This window comes from Coregonus lavaretus (genome assembly GCF_964263955.1).
Source record: "Coregonus lavaretus genome assembly, chromosome: 39".
In the NCBI taxonomy this organism is placed as follows: Eukaryota; Metazoa; Chordata; class Actinopteri; order Salmoniformes; family Salmonidae; genus Coregonus; species Coregonus lavaretus.
In genome coordinates, this window is record NC_140026.1 from 15116837 (window position 1) to 15132631 (window position 15795).

Here is a 15795-nt window from a genome sequence, read left to right on the forward strand (position 1 = left end):
GAAAACAGGGACTAGAGAGAACAGGAGTACGGGGGAAAAAACACGCTGGTATGCTTGACGAGACAAGACGAACTGGCCACATACGAACAGAAAACACAGGTATAAATCAAATGGGGATAAAGGGGAAAATGGGCGACCCCTAGAGGGGGGGTGGAGACAAGCACAAGACAGATGAAACAGATCAGGGTGTGACATTCTATTTATCTTCATAAAAGGGGGAAAATATAATGATACAAACTGTATCTAATATTCAACAGAGTATATTGGCAATTGCTTTTCAATGTTCTTATTGCACAACGCATTTTATTAAAGCCTAAATAGAATGCATTTTCTGCATGTCACTATTGCACAGCATCGCCATTTTGGCTCTGTAGAGCGGCTGGAGCTTGTGAAGTCCAATGAAGAGAGAGTTTACAGCGCCCTCTACCGGCTTCTCTCATAGAGCCCAAATGTCGACGGAGGGTGGTGCTGATGCTGCAAGGATACAGAAAGCGTAGACATAGAGGGATGTGAGTATCTAAACCGTACCAGAATTAGAACTATTGGCGCAGTCTCTGTGGCGCAATGGAATAGCGCGCTGGACTTCTAATCCAGAGGCTCCGGGTTCGAGTCCCGGCAGAGATGTGCCGCTCTGGTTGCCATACTGCAGATCTGCGGAATTTTTATTAGATAAAATGTAAACTGTCCCATAATAAACTGCAGCCACCATTTCATTCCATGCATCCTTCTAAGTATTCTAAATATAATGCTGCACTTCACTACATCTATACACACCATAACAACAAAAAAAGTATATATATACTAACCATAATAATAATTTATAATCTGGCGTTTAATTAATATCAAATAAAGACTTATTTACATATTATTTTGCTTGATTTTATTTGTTCTTTACGTGATTGAATGGTATGTTCGAACACTTATTTAGCATTACAATATCAAGGGAAATTCTTGCTAGGCCAATATTATAATATGTATTTTTTCAAACCTAGGCTACTATAGACAGATTTATTTCACTGCACAAACAATCCATCCCTAGCCTATATATTTTTTCTCAAGTAGATAATCTCTGAGGAATTGTAGAAAATGAATCACTTATTTAGGAAAAATACATCAATGCCAGTCTACTGAATAAGCTATGCATGCAATAACGGACCAAACAAGAGAGCACTTTAATTATGGCAATGCCTGGAATCCTAATTATAGCGGCTATATGTTTCAGTGAACAAATTATGGTAGCTAAATGAGTTGTTTATGAGGTGCATCCGTGTGAAGGTATTTTAATAGTTGTTCCTGTTGTTTGGGGAGTAGTTCAGGAGTCAGTGCACTTGAGGGCGCTCCAACACTGGGCTATGCTTTAAAGCCAAGAGATGGGTGAGAACATGAGAGCAGTAGACTAATAGACCACTATACAGACTCAAAGGTGACAGTGAACACATTTGTATAGCCTCTGTATCTGGCTATAATAGGCTAGAATACACTTCATCATTAAATTGAGGGAAAGGGAGCAACATATGCTGTCACTTTTGGGGCAGTACTTGGTTGTGTCGTGCAGAATGATTGCAGAATGATTTGCTTTGCAGAATGATTCAACTAGCCTAGTCCATGAGCATGACACGTCATTAGATCTATAACCTATTGCTCCATCTCGCTTACAAAGAAAAATACAGAGATGATGATAATGGAAAAAGTCCAACAAACATGGACAAAGTATTTTAGTTTTTTTCTGGTGACAAAGAAATGAGCATATAATAGCGGTAACATCTACCGCGAGATTCAGACTAGAAAGAAGAGGGGTGTGTGCTGTAGTGCTGACGTGAGAGCGAGAGAGAGAGCGAGACAGAGCGGGAGAGATAGAGCGAGAGATAGGAGAGAGAGAGAGAGTGCGCGAGAGAGAGTGAGCGAGAGAGGAATGCGCCGCTAATGAGAAAACGGACCATCGCGGAGCACGAAAGAGCGGACAGCGAAAAGGGGAGAGGAGGAAAAACGTAGAAATGATCTAAACCGCAACAAAAAAAAATAGCAGAAAGGGGAGGTGGAGAACGACGAAAATCGTCACATATATTCGTTGGAAGGATGACATTTACCCTATACTGGTGAATAGAATCCAACTAGGATTTTTAATGCTGTCCTCAAGGAGAATTGAGCTAACGGACTTACTGGTCTTCTGAACCATGCACAGGCTTTTGCTCCTGAGTTTGGCGCTGAGTTTTCACCGTGGTAAGATAAGGATTTTCCCTGTTACCTTCCCTAATCAACGACACACTGTTTCATGTTGTCGTTCAATACCGATGCATTCGAACTTGATGAGGGGAAAGTTACGCTAGATTCGTTTCAGTTGTGTGTGTGTGTGCGTGTGTGCGTGTGTGATATATATATATATATATATATATATATATATATAGAGAGAGAGAGAGAGAGAGAGAGAGAGAGAGAGAGAGAGAGAGAGAGAGAGAGAGGTAGATGCTAAATCTTTCTGAGTGTATGGCGATGAGTTCGTCATTACATGCGCCGCAGTGTGTGGTAGGCTATTTCATAGGGTGTGTGTGTCTAACATGATCATGGCCTGATTGGTGCAAGAACCTAGTATCCACAATTTGACCTTAGTCCTGTGCATTCGGTAGTTTATAGCCTTTTATTCAAATAGGATGTTAGGCAGAAAGGACGTGATTTGAATTACAGTGCACGTCTAAAATGATTACATTTACGTCATTTAGCAGATTAGCAATTAGGGTTAAGTGCCTTGCTCAAGGGCACATCGACAGATGTTTTACCTAGGGGATTAAAACCAGCGACCTTTCGGTTACTGGCACAACGCTCTTAACCACTAAACTACCTGCCGCACCAAAGGTGCTCGATATTGGAAGGTGGAAACGGTTTGCGTCAATCATTCAAACGTTGCTTGTAATATTTTATTGGTGCCTGTGATATGTATAGCCTAATAACACACACACCCGCGTACGCACGCACGCATGCATGCATGCACACACACACACACACACACACACACACACACACACACACACACCACGGCCACTGGAGACGAGGTATGGCCAACATAATACCCCTAACGTCGTCTAGATATCATATCTGAGTAATGACAGGTAGGCGATAATAGCTATTGTTATAACGTAGTTGCTAGGAGACAATTGCTCAAGGGGAAAGTGATTTCTCAGTCTACCTGTTAGATTACATCTTCCTCGTGCTCGCGCGCACGGCACAAGGCAACCCTCCCTTTTCATTGTCTACCATGTGTGTGTGTGACAGCAAGAGAGTGCGTGTGCTGTGGATGTGCAGGCGCGTGCAGGTACTGACCACCCGACCACTTTATCATACTGTAGGTAGGGGGCGTGTTTGAAAGGTCTATAGGATGATGTCATCCATGTGTCTCTTTTTAGATTGCTATAGGTTAAGGCTACTCCTTTGTCCTTCTCTCAACATCCATACACAATATTAGTCTACTAGTTATTAACTACATACTCAATGTTAGTATTGTATTACTTTTTCACTGCCTAATCCTGTTAAACAACTCACAGATTACCTATGTTGTGGCTGCTATAAACAGTAATCCTTATGAGTATGAAAAAAAAAAAAATGTATGCACTCACTACCTGTAAGTCGCTCTGGATAAGAGCATCTGCTAAATGACTAAAATGTAAAAATGTAGTCATTACACACAACAACACATATTATAATACATCACATTCACACATGGAACGAAGCTGATGCGCATGCACACTAACACACGCACACACACGCATGACCATGCACATACACACTAACACACACGCATGCACGCACACACACACACACACACGCACACTAACACACGCACACACACGCATGACCATGCACATACACACTAACACACACGCATGTACGCACACACACACACACACACAGGTCTGGCTCGTGTTTGTTTGATGGGGGTTGAGGCAGGCTAGTCAAGTTCTTCCACACCGATCAAGTTCTTCCACACCGATCTCAACAAACATTTTCTGTATGGACCTCGCTTTGTGCACGGGGGCATTGTCATGCTGAAACAGGAAAGGACCTTCCCCAAACTCTTGCCACAAAGTTGGAAGCACCGAATCGAATGTCATTGTATGCTGTAGCATTAATATTTTCCTTCACTGGAACTAAGGAGCCTAGCCCAAACCATGAAAAACAGCCCCAGACCATTATTCTTCCTCCACCAAACTTTACAGTTGGCACTATGCATTGGGGAAGGTAGCGTTCTCCTGGCATCCGCCAAACCCAGATTCGTCCGTCGGACTGCCAGATGGTGAAGTGTGATTCATCACTCCAGAGAATGCATTTCCACTGCTCCAGAGTCCAATGGTGGTGAGCTTTACACCACTCCAGCCGATGTTTAGCATTGCGCATGGTGATCTTAGGCTTGTGTGCGGCTGCTCGGCCATGGAAACCCATTTCATGAAGCGCCCAACGAACAGTTCTTGTGCTGACGTTGCTTCCAGAGGCAATTTGGAACTCGGTAGTGAGTGTTGCAAACGAGGAAAGACGATTTTTACACACTACGCACTTCAGCTCTCAGCAGGCCGTTCTGTAAGCTTATGTGGCCTACCACTTAGCGGATGAGCTGTTGTTGCTCCTAGACGTTTCCACTTCACAATAACAGCACTTACAGCTGACCGGGGGCAGCTCTAGCATGGCAGAAATTTGACGAACTGTCTTGTTGGAAAGGTGGCATCCTATGACGGTGCCACGTTGAAAGTCACTGAGCTCTTCTGTAAGGCCATTCTACTGTCAATGTTTGTCTATGGAGATTGCATGGCTGTGTGCTTGATTTTATAAACCTGTCAGCAACGGGTGTGGCTGAAATAGCCGAATACACTAATTTGAAGGGGTGTCCACATACTTTTGTATATATAGTTTGAGTGGCTCTGCTACAAGCCACACACACACACACACACACACACACACACACACACACACACACACACACACTATGTAACACAGCATGGCTGTAAACTATCTCAAACACTGTGCTCATTATGGCAATGGTACAATGTCACCATTTCATCATTCATTTGTAGGCCATACTCTTCAAACTGCCTGCCTGTCCAATACACTGCTCTCAAAACACTTGAAGATACAAACTATTCTGTTGTTTTTATTCTAAATTTCCAGTTTTCTTAACAGACATTTCACATGGTTTGAAAGGTAAATGAATGTGCTGTTAACCATTCAACTACAAAGACTCTTTATAATTCATGAAAATGCTATTGTTGTTAGTAGACCTACACCTAATCTTACGACACTGCAACTTGCTGTTGCTACTGTTCCTACCTAGACTGCTTGAAATGCTGGCTATAACAAAGGCCTCAGTGCAGGTGCAACATTTGTCCATTTGTTAGCCTCTGTCCTTGTGAACAATGCCACCACTACTGACACATACTCACATACTCACATACTCACACACACGCACACACACACACACACACACACACACACACACACACACACACACACACACACACACACACACACACACTACTGACCAAAGAAACCAACCCTGTATTGCAAATATTGCAAAAACGTTGAAATGGAACATGTAGCTCATGCAACTATGTAGTTCGAATCACATGTTCATAATGTGGATCTATTCATAATGTGGATCTATTATAATGTGGGTCTATTCATATTGTGGATCTATTCATAATGTGGATCTATTCATAATGTGGATCTATAATCATGTGGATTTATTCATAATGTGGATTTATCATAATGTGGATCTATTCATAATGTGGATCTATTATAATGTGGGTCTATTCATAATGTGGATCTATTATAATGTGGGTCTATTCATAATGTGGATATATCATAAAGTGGATATATTATAATGTGGGTCTATTCATAATGTGGATCTATCATAATGTGGATCTATCATAATGTGGATCTATTCATAATGTGGATCTATTCATAATGTGGATCTATTAATAATGTGGATCTATCATAATGTGGATCTATTCATAATGTGGATCTATTCATAATGTGGATCTATTATCATGTGGATCTATTATCATGTGGATGTATTCATAATGTGGATCTATTATAATGTGGATCCATTCATAATGTGGATCTATTATAATGTGGATCTATTATAATGTGGGTCTATTATAATGTGGATCTATTCATAATGTGGATCTATTCATAATGTGGATCTAGCTGTAAGTTTTTTCACCATACTCCCAATTCCAGAATTTAATCAAGGAATGGCTAGCATCTTTGGCACATTAGTTATGGCTATGCTACGGTGTTACTTTCACTATCAACACAATGTGACTTGATGCTTTATTGCATGTTTGTTTGGTACTTTGTCATAATAGTATGGCTGTATTAGTATGTTGTTTGTTCTAGAAAAAAACAAAAAATGAAACATGCATATTATTGCTACAAAACTACAAATTAGATAAGGCTCATTGTTTAGGCCTATCGTGTCCACTTTATACTAACCTATAAAATGATCAGAACCACTGTAATAAATTATATTACACATGTAGCATTATGTAGCTCCAAATTACAGCAAGCCGTTCGGTTATGATAATTAAAAGTCGTACAGCAGTAGGAGTTAAAGCCCCTACTACATTTATCGTCTGTTTGACTGGGCTAACCAATGGAGTTCTGAAAACATTCTCATAAGATGTTCTCTGTAAGAAGCCACAAAGCAAGACAGAGCAAGAGAGAAAGTAAGCGATAGAAACAGAGAGAGAAAGAGAGAGAGAGAACGAGAAAGAGAAAGAGAGAGAGAAAGAGGCAGAGAAAGAGCCAAGTCTATCACATATGACTCAGCCTCTTTGCCATGTTTTCAAATTGTGTGTCTACATTTTGCCGAGCACCAATTTGGGGGTGGGGGAAGGGTGGCACTGGTAGTGGGGGTGGTCTGGTGGGCAGGTGGGTGAAGTCGAGGGGGCCAGAACAAGACCGATTATAGTTTTTTCGGTGGGTGGCTGTAGTGGGGGATGGGGGGGTGAAAATAAAGAAAGCGAGAGGAGAGAGAGAGAGAGAGAGAGAGAGGCAGGGAGAGAGTGAAGGGGTGGGCCAGCTGGAGAGAAAGGGATGATTTCTCAAGCCTGACTGGTTCCTCTGTGGGGACAGCTAGCCACACACACGCACACACACACACCTCATTCACAGAGAATATGGAAGAGCGAGTTCAAGGGCTACGCTCAAATCAGAATTATTTAACCCACATCTGAGGCCTCTCCCTCCTTCCCTGAGCTCCGGGGCCTTGGAAGATGCCTCTGCACATGCCTTGCCTTAGACTAGAATTCATTGGCATTAATCACTTTTGAAGCTTCTCATCTTCTCCCTCTTCATTCAGATTTATTTGTCTCCCTCCCTCCATTTTTCTTCCTCCCTTCTCTCCATCCTTCAATTTCTCCTCCTCCTTCTTTCTGCTAGCTCAGCTTGATTCCCTTCTCTCTCTCTGTCCCCTCATATCTTTTGTTCTATTTTCCCCTCTCCCTCTATTTCCATCTACCCCTCAGACTTTTTATTTTTCTCTTTCTTTCTTTCTTTCTTTCTTTCTTTCTTTCTTTCTTTCTTTCTTTCTTTCTTTCTTTCTTTCTTTCTTTCTTTCTTTCTTTCTTCTCTCTCTCTCTCTCTCTCTCTCTCTCTCTCTCTCTCTCGCTCTCGCTCTCGCTCTCTCTCTCTCTCTCTCTCTCTCTCGCTCTCGCTCTCGCTCTCTCTCTCGCTCTCGCTCTCTCTCTCTCTCTCTCTCTCTCTCTCTCTCTCTCTCTCTCTCTCTCTCTCTCTCTCTCTCTCTAATAAGTTCCAGATGTGGTTCTCACATTCCTTTAGTCAGTGGAGAGAAGAGGGGGAGGGGTCAGAAGAAGAAGCACATGAATTAAAAGAGGGAGCACATGATGAAGGAAGAGTACAGAAACCCTGTACTGAAGACACACACACAGACACACACATACACATACACATACACACACACACACACACACACACACACAGGAGAGGGATTCACTGCTGTTGTGGAACGTGTTTTTCTCTCTAAAAAGTTTTGGGACATTCCCCTTTCCCCCTCTTCGCCCACTGTCCCCCTCTCCCCCTCCCTCCTTCCCTCCATCCCCCCATCCCTCTATCCCTCCCTCCTCCCCCTGTAGGAATGTGGCCGACGGGTGATGATGTCATTTCATTTCTCGCTCGCTGAGTTTCTCCTCGAGAAGGGGAGGGAGATTTGTGTCGCTCCATCCATCTTTCTCTCCCTCTCTACAATAACAGCATTACAGCTAGCCAACTAACTAATAAGCTTATTAGCTGGTCTACACTGCTAGCTGTACAGCCATTTAGCCTGCAGGGAAATAGTCAGGTTAACCAGATAGCTTTTGGGAGGGAGAAGGATATGGTTAAATACAGCTTATCCACATCAATTCCATACAGGGTGCTCATTGACATGTAAACATTTTTCTAATAACTGTTAAACTATTGAGCTTACAGTAGACTTTCAATTGAGAATTCCTTCAATTTTGCAATGATACACTCCAGTAGGTTAGCACTTTGCTATTAAGTCCCTTACATAGTGTGTTTCTATAGCCATACACCTCCTCCTCAACAGCCTGCAGATGTTAGTGATCCAGGGGTGTTTGGCCTGGTCCATGAATATATAACATAACATCGCTCCAGGGGTCAAGGCCCCAGCTTTTATTAGATAGTTTGTGACGGATGACATTGTAAGAAGCGACAAACTAATACAATTAGATTGAACTGGATTGAATTAGAGTAGACCTTGAAGAGCATTATTTATGGAAAGCACTGAAAATAGAACCTCAGGTATTTGAATAGTTAAATCAGTGTTTCCCTTAGGTTGGGTAGGTAAAGGTATAGGCGGGTTGCAGCGATAGACTGAGGTCTGGCTGGATATATTGTTTGTTTATGTGGTGGGTCACAGGGTAGGCCACAACTAAACATAGTTTGGAAACCACTGTGGTGAATTATTGATTCATAACGGTATTGATTTTGCTACCTAATTCAGAGTTTGAATTACAATATTCTAGAACAAGGACCTAGCTTACTACAAAACACCACTTTGATATTTGTGTATAGCGTAGCCCTTGATCAGTGTTAGAAGCTGCCTGTCATTGGTAGTCCATGGTAATCACCCTTCGTTTCCCTCAAGTATTCTTTTGTCACTCATTCACGTGCTCGTTTCACAATGGAGGGCCAGGGCTGGCTTATTTTGAAGAGAAGGGTTGTGAAAAGCCCAGGCATATTCCTGTGGTCCCGTAACGTGTCAGACACTTTGACCATGAATTATCTTATTACCCTGCACTGATCCCAGGGGGTTGCCATGGCCACTGTGTCTATCATTGTGTCAGTGGTCCTCACTGGCTGTAGCCATGGTAACAATGTATGTAATGGTGGTTCAATACAAATAAAGGACTTTTCTTTTTTTTCCTTAAAAAAAAAAAAACTAATTTAGCAGACACTCTTATCCAGAGTGACTTACAGTTAGTGAGTGCATACATTTTCATACTGGCCCCCCGTGGGAAAGTCTGAGATGTGAAATATGAGTGATTAGCCCCAGAGAAGAGGACATAGAGAAAAAGCACACATACATACAGAGAGAGAGGAAATAATTATCTTCCCTCCATTTCCAAATAAATCTGTTTCTATAGCAACCATGTTACCAGGGGCTGCATGGATAGAGGGAGCGAGAAACAGAGGGAACAGGGGAAATAAATAAGATAGGAGGAGCGATGGCGAGGTAGAGAGGGAAAATGTAAAGAGATGGAGAGGAAGACTGAGGGAGGGAAGGCGTGATTATTTCTTAGTATGTGCCACTGGACAGACAAAGGAAAGAAAGCAAGAGAACTGGGAGAGAAAGGAAAGGAACCGGGGTACATGGTGACAAAGGGACAGGGAAAGAGAGGGGTCTAGGAGTGGTAAAGGGGAGGATAGAGAGGTAAGATGACAGTGAATGGAATAAATGGACACAATGCTTCTTTCTCTTTCTCCTTTTCTTCCCCCTGTTTTCTCCACCTCCAGCCAGTCACCTTTGTGTGTTAACTGACATGATGGCAGCATGGTCCCTCTTTCATTCCTCTATCCTTTCTCTCCCTCTCTCCTTTCTCTCCCTCTATCCTTTCTCTCCCTCTCTCCTTTCTCTCCCTCTATCCTTTCTCTCCCTCTCTCCTTTCTCTCCCTCTATCCTTTCTCTCCCTCTCTCCTTTCTCTCCCTCTATCCTTTCTCTCCCTCTATCCTTTCTCTCCCTCTATCCTTTCTCTCCCTCTCTCCTTTCTCTCCCTCTATCCTTTCTCTCCCTCTCTCCTTTCTCTCCCTCTATCCTTTCTCTCCCTCTCTACTTTCTCTCCCTCTATCCTTTCACTCCCTCTATCCCTTCTCTCCCTCTATCCTTTCTCTCCCTCTATCCTTTCTCTCCCTCTATCCTTTCTCTCCCTCTCTCCTTTCTCTCCCTCTATCCTTTCTCTCCCTCTCTACTTTCTCTCCCTCTATCCTTTCACTCCCTCTATCCCTTCTCTCCCTCTATACTTTCTCTCCCTCTATCCTTTCTCTCCCTCTCTCCTTTCTCTCCCTCTCTCCTTTCTCTCCCTCTATCCTTTCTCTCCCTCTGTCCTTTCTCTCCCTCTATCCTTTCTCTCCCTCTATCCTTTCACTCCCTCTATCCTTTCTCTCCCTCTATCCTTTCTCTCCCTCTCTCCTTTCTCTCCCTCTCTCCTTTCTCTCCCTCTATATTTTCACTCCCTCTATCCTTATAGCCATATAGCAGTATTACCATGGCGATAGGCTATGCCCAGTCTAGTCTGCGATGCCGCCATGTGATTATAGTCAGTTAGACTCAGGTGGTGTCAGGCAGCGACAGTGCCACTCCTAACTTTGTCATTGTGACCTTATCCTCAAAACTATCTTCATCCTCACCCTCATCCTCATCTTCATCACAGTTTTGTCACCCGTCCACCTCTTTGCTTGTTCTGCCTTTCCTGCATTTTCAGGCATTTAAATATCACCAACTGCTGTCCACATATAGGAGAGACGTATTCCATATTGAATGGATAAGATAGTGAAAGCGAATACGGATAATATGAGCTGAAAGGGAATACAGAGAGAGAGAGAAACAAAGAGAGAATGAAAGAGAGAAAGAGACAAAAGCGCATTGGACAATTAATTGGATAGGTGGAGGGATGAGGTCATGATTAATGTTTTGCAGAAAATGGGTGTATCAGACACAAGGGAGGGTTTTGTCAGACACACACACACACACATACACACATTCATATATCCACACACACACACAAACACATACACACCCACACATGCATGCACACACACTTACACCAAAACAACTTTTTTGGGGGCAGTTACTTTAGACGTCAGCTGTTGCTATGGTGATGTCTATGATCCAACGACAGAGCAGGATTGGCTAGAGTGGAAAGAGGCAGAGAAAGGCAGGACTGAGAGAGAGGGAGAGAGAGAGGGATAGAGAGGGAGCAATACAGGGATAGATAGACAGATATAGATAATTAGATTGATTGATAAATCCATACAAATGTAATTTTATCAAACATTATTGCTTTTAAAGGATTAATAAGATGCACTCAATTCATTCAGGCACATCAGACAAAGCCCTGACGTCATGGCATCATACTGTAGCCTTTTGTTGCTCAGGAGACAGTAAAACTTCATCACATACATGTGGTGAGATATGCAAGGGCATCCTATCTAGGAATTAAAGACGTATGTAATCTGTCCTGATGGCATTCCTCTTAGCAGGGTGGCTGGAATAGTTTTCACACAATATTTCACACACAGCTATAGGGCAAGTCTGTAACATGTTGTGTTATTGTTAAGATGAAAGGCTTGTGAGGCACAAGAGGTGTTAATTGCAGCACTTCGTGCCATTTCACTGTGTGCTCAGGCTTTGGTGTGTCAATGTGGCTTTGTTGACAGCAGGGCTTGGCTTGTCGTTGTGTCTGTGTGGATAGGGTTTGGTGACCGTGATGTGTCTAGTCGACCGCATGTTATAGATAGACAGTCAATGTGGTCGATGTTTGGTTTGACGTGTGTGTTTATGTGTGTGTGTTGACAGGGTATGCTATTTCTATGTGGTCACTGGTAAGGGTTAGGTTTGACCGTGAGTGTGTTTGCGAAGCCACGCGGTATAGTTTGTCGTCATATGTCTGTGTGGCAGAGGTTTGATTCTGTGTGCGTGTGCGTTCGTGCGTGCATGTGTGTTTGTTTCATAAGGGCTCTTTGTAACTGTGTGTGTGTGTGTGCGTTCAGGGTTCTTTGTGACCATGTCTTTGTGCGGTCAGGGTACTCGGAGTCTCTCGATGGTATCTGGGGATCACTGACTCAAGGAAATCAGGACACTCTAAATTTGTCACTGCAGCATAACCCACATTATGGAAGAATACAAGAGCTCTCTTTCTTTCTTTCTTTCTTTCTCTCTCTCTCTCTCTCTCTCTCTCTCTCTCTCTCTCTCTCTCTCTCTCTCTCTCTCTCTCATTATCTCTCTCCCTCTCCCTCTCTCTCTCTCGCTCTCTCTCTCTCTCTCTCTCTCTCTCTCTCTCTCTCTCTCTCTCTCTCTCTCTCTCATTCTCTCTCTCTCTCTCTCATTCTCTCTCTCTCTCTCTCATTCTCTCTCTCTCTCTCTCATTCTCTCTCTCTCGCTCTATCTCTCGCTCTCTCATTCTCTCTCTCTCTCTCTTCTGTCTTTCCTTTCTTCCTATCTACCTCTCTCTGCTCTCTTTCTATAGCTTTTTTCTCATTGTCTCTTACTCAGACACACGTATATTGAATAATTATATGAGTAAGTAGTATGGAAATACACAGAGCAGATAACATATTGATATGGTTTATGATATGATATAGACTGTATTTTCAGTTTGCCCCTAATGTAGGTCTAGCATTACCTGGGAAGGCACTGTGTGCTCTCATTGTCAAGCTATTGAAATAGCCTCCCCATAGTCCCAGTGGGGATCTTGTTTGTGGTTTCTTGGATGACAGTGAAGGGAATACCTTGTCAAGTGGTGTTTAAGGTAGAGGGAGTGATGCCTTGTCTGCCCTGGGGCTGTTTGGTCCTTAGTTGTTGTTGGAACATGGCATTCTAGCCTTATACTCGTGGTCAGAGGAGGTTAACAGATTAGATAGCATATCTAGCGAGCTACGTTGATTTGATCTGACTGGATAGGAGCCTAATTTAGAGGTATTCGTAGTCATCCCATGGCTTACATTTGGACTAATGGTGGATCACATTGATATTGTCACTTTCGAAGCAGCCTTTTCTTTAACGTGGTGTGCCACAGGGCTCAAATCTAGGACCACTGCTCTTTTCTATTTTTGTCTGTGATTTACTTGTAGTTGGCCTATGCTAGACATACAAATGCACATCGTTTGTATGTGCATGATGTTTGCTCTTTCTCTTTGGAATCATTTATGTTCTGCTTCTGTCAGAACCCATTGCTATTATTGTCCAGGACATTTTTTACACATGACTGTTTTTTCACGATATCAGGCATACTGTAGGCTACCTCCTTGAATCACACGCATTCAATCAGGTTTGGAGGGGGTACAGTATGCCCACACATGAGAAAAGGAGAGACAGAAATAAAGAGAATTGGAGGGAGTTAGAGAGAGAGACTTGGGGTCATGGAGGGATGCGCAGGCATATGCCAGTTGTTAAGAAAGTGAGAGAGATGGGGAACGCTGGAGGGTTCAGAAAGCGAGAGAGAGAGGGAGGAGAAGTGTGAGAGAGAGAGGGAATGGGGAGAGAAAGAGAGAGAGTGAAAGTGCTAGAGGGCTGATATTTAATGTGATAAATGGGTTGTGACAGTGTGGCTCTAAACCCCCTCCAACCAGAAGAGGAGGAGGAGGAGGACCACGGAAATAGAAAGCAGTATGGGTAAATGACATATATTATATACATATATTATGTATATATAGTATACAGTACATTCAGAAAGACATTGTTTATCAAAAAATGAAATATATATGAAAAAATGTATATATATATATATATATATATATATATACAGTACCAGTCAAAAGTTTGGACACACCTACTCATTCAAGGGTTTTTCTTTATTTTTACTATTTTCTACATTGTAGAATAATAGTGAAGACATCAAAACGATGAAATAACACATGTAGTACAATGAGTAGGTGGGTCCAAACTTTTGACTGGTACTGTATATATATGTATACATTAATAAAAACTATACACATTCAGAGATAGTGAGACAGAGGGAGGGGAGAAACATCACAAAGAAGTGAGACAAATACATTTCGATTGCCCTTCTTTCATTGTTTACGAGTCCAGTCAAGAAAACAGTACATTACACTGTATGTATACTGTACATTCAGAGAGAGAAGGAGAGAGAGGCGGACAAGAGAAACAAAACAACATAACTAAAAGAACGCTTGACGTAAATCTGACTTGGATTGTCATTCTCTCATGGTTTAGCGGTCTTGATGAGCAGTTTAATTACAGCGTATGTCATTATGTACCGTGGAACAAAACCTTTTTCATATTGGACGAGCAGTCACAACACTTCATCAGATGAATACAGTACAGGTTTAGACTGCAGAAAGAACTAAGAACTATGGTGGCTCTCAGTAGAGAGCTGGAACAGCCCTGTAGAGTACAGACAATGACATGTACTGTAAGACGTTAGAAAGAGAGAGAGAGAGAGAGAGAGAGAGAGAGAGAGAGGGGGGAAGCCTGGGAGATGACTCATAATGTAGGGAGGAATGGAGAGAGAGAGAGAAAGAGAAGGAAAGAGAGAGATAAAGATAGAAGGAGAGGTTTAAGACAGGGAACCATGGGGGACTGGGAGATAGGGGTGAGACCCGATGGGTTAAATCCTAAGGGTTTGATCTACCTCTCTCCTCCTCTCTTCTCCTCTCTTCTCCTCCTGAGTCATCTCAAGTCTCACTCCCTCGTTCCCCCTCGATCTCTCTCTCCATTGTTGAAATATTTTTCTCACTATTTTCCTAATCTTTCTGTATCTCAGTGTCTTAATGCACCCTCAATCTCCAACTGGTTATCCTTGTCTTCAGTTGAAGGAGAACGACATACCATATCAAACACACCATCAGAAATTTAACTTTTATGCCTAGCTACTAATTTTACCACAAAAACTCCAATGAGTGAAATGCACATTTCTGGCCCTACATGGCCACAGTTTATTCTCAGTTTGTGTATAATGACGCTGTATGTATGTATTTACTGTAACAACAATCTAACAACAACACAGCTGTGGGCTTGTAACAAAATGTGATGTTATATGTTTGTAACAATGCTTATGCACCCTTCTCTCTCTCTCCCCCCATCTCTCTCGCTCCCCCTTTCCCCTCCCCCTCCCCCTCCCTCTATTCCCTCCCTCTCTCCTTCTCCTACCCCAGTGTGGACAGCGCGTTTCTCCCAGGAGCCAGCGGACCAGTCGGTGGTGCTGGGCCAGAGGGTGATTTTGTCCTGCGTTGTGTTTAACTACTCGGGCATTGTGCAGTGGACCAAGGATGGACTGGCCCTGGGCATCGGAGAGGACCTCAGGGGTGAGACTACAACAACTCTAAGACCCCCCAACAACACCCAACAACACCCAACACCCATCGTTTCTAGTCGCCCTCCTTAAAAGGCCTCTCTGTATATCGCCCTGTCTCCCCTTTTCACTCTATCTTTCATTATCTCATGTTGTGCTGTTGTGGTTTTTACCTTTTGTGGTTTTTACCTTGTGGTCCTCTGTAGCTCAGCTGGTAGAGCACGGCGCTTGTAACGCCAAGGTAGTGGGTTCGATCCCCGC

The 15795-nt window shown here is 42.9% G+C and overlaps 1 protein-coding gene across 1 annotated transcript in view; it reads left to right on the top strand.

Moving 5' to 3' along the window:
• Positions 1-1977: 1977 nt before the first annotated feature.
• The window catches only part of kirrel1a (kirre like nephrin family adhesion molecule 1a), a 25266-nt gene continuing 11448 nt past the window's right edge, over positions 1978-15795 (top strand). Inside the window, exons 1-2 of the mRNA XM_084155867.1 lie at positions 1978-2220; positions 15398-15547. Coding sequence (XP_084011993.1) covers positions 2175-2220; positions 15398-15547 — 196 coding nt within the window. The 5' untranslated portion in view covers positions 1978-2174. The remainder of the gene's footprint in view (positions 2221-15397; positions 15548-15795) is intronic.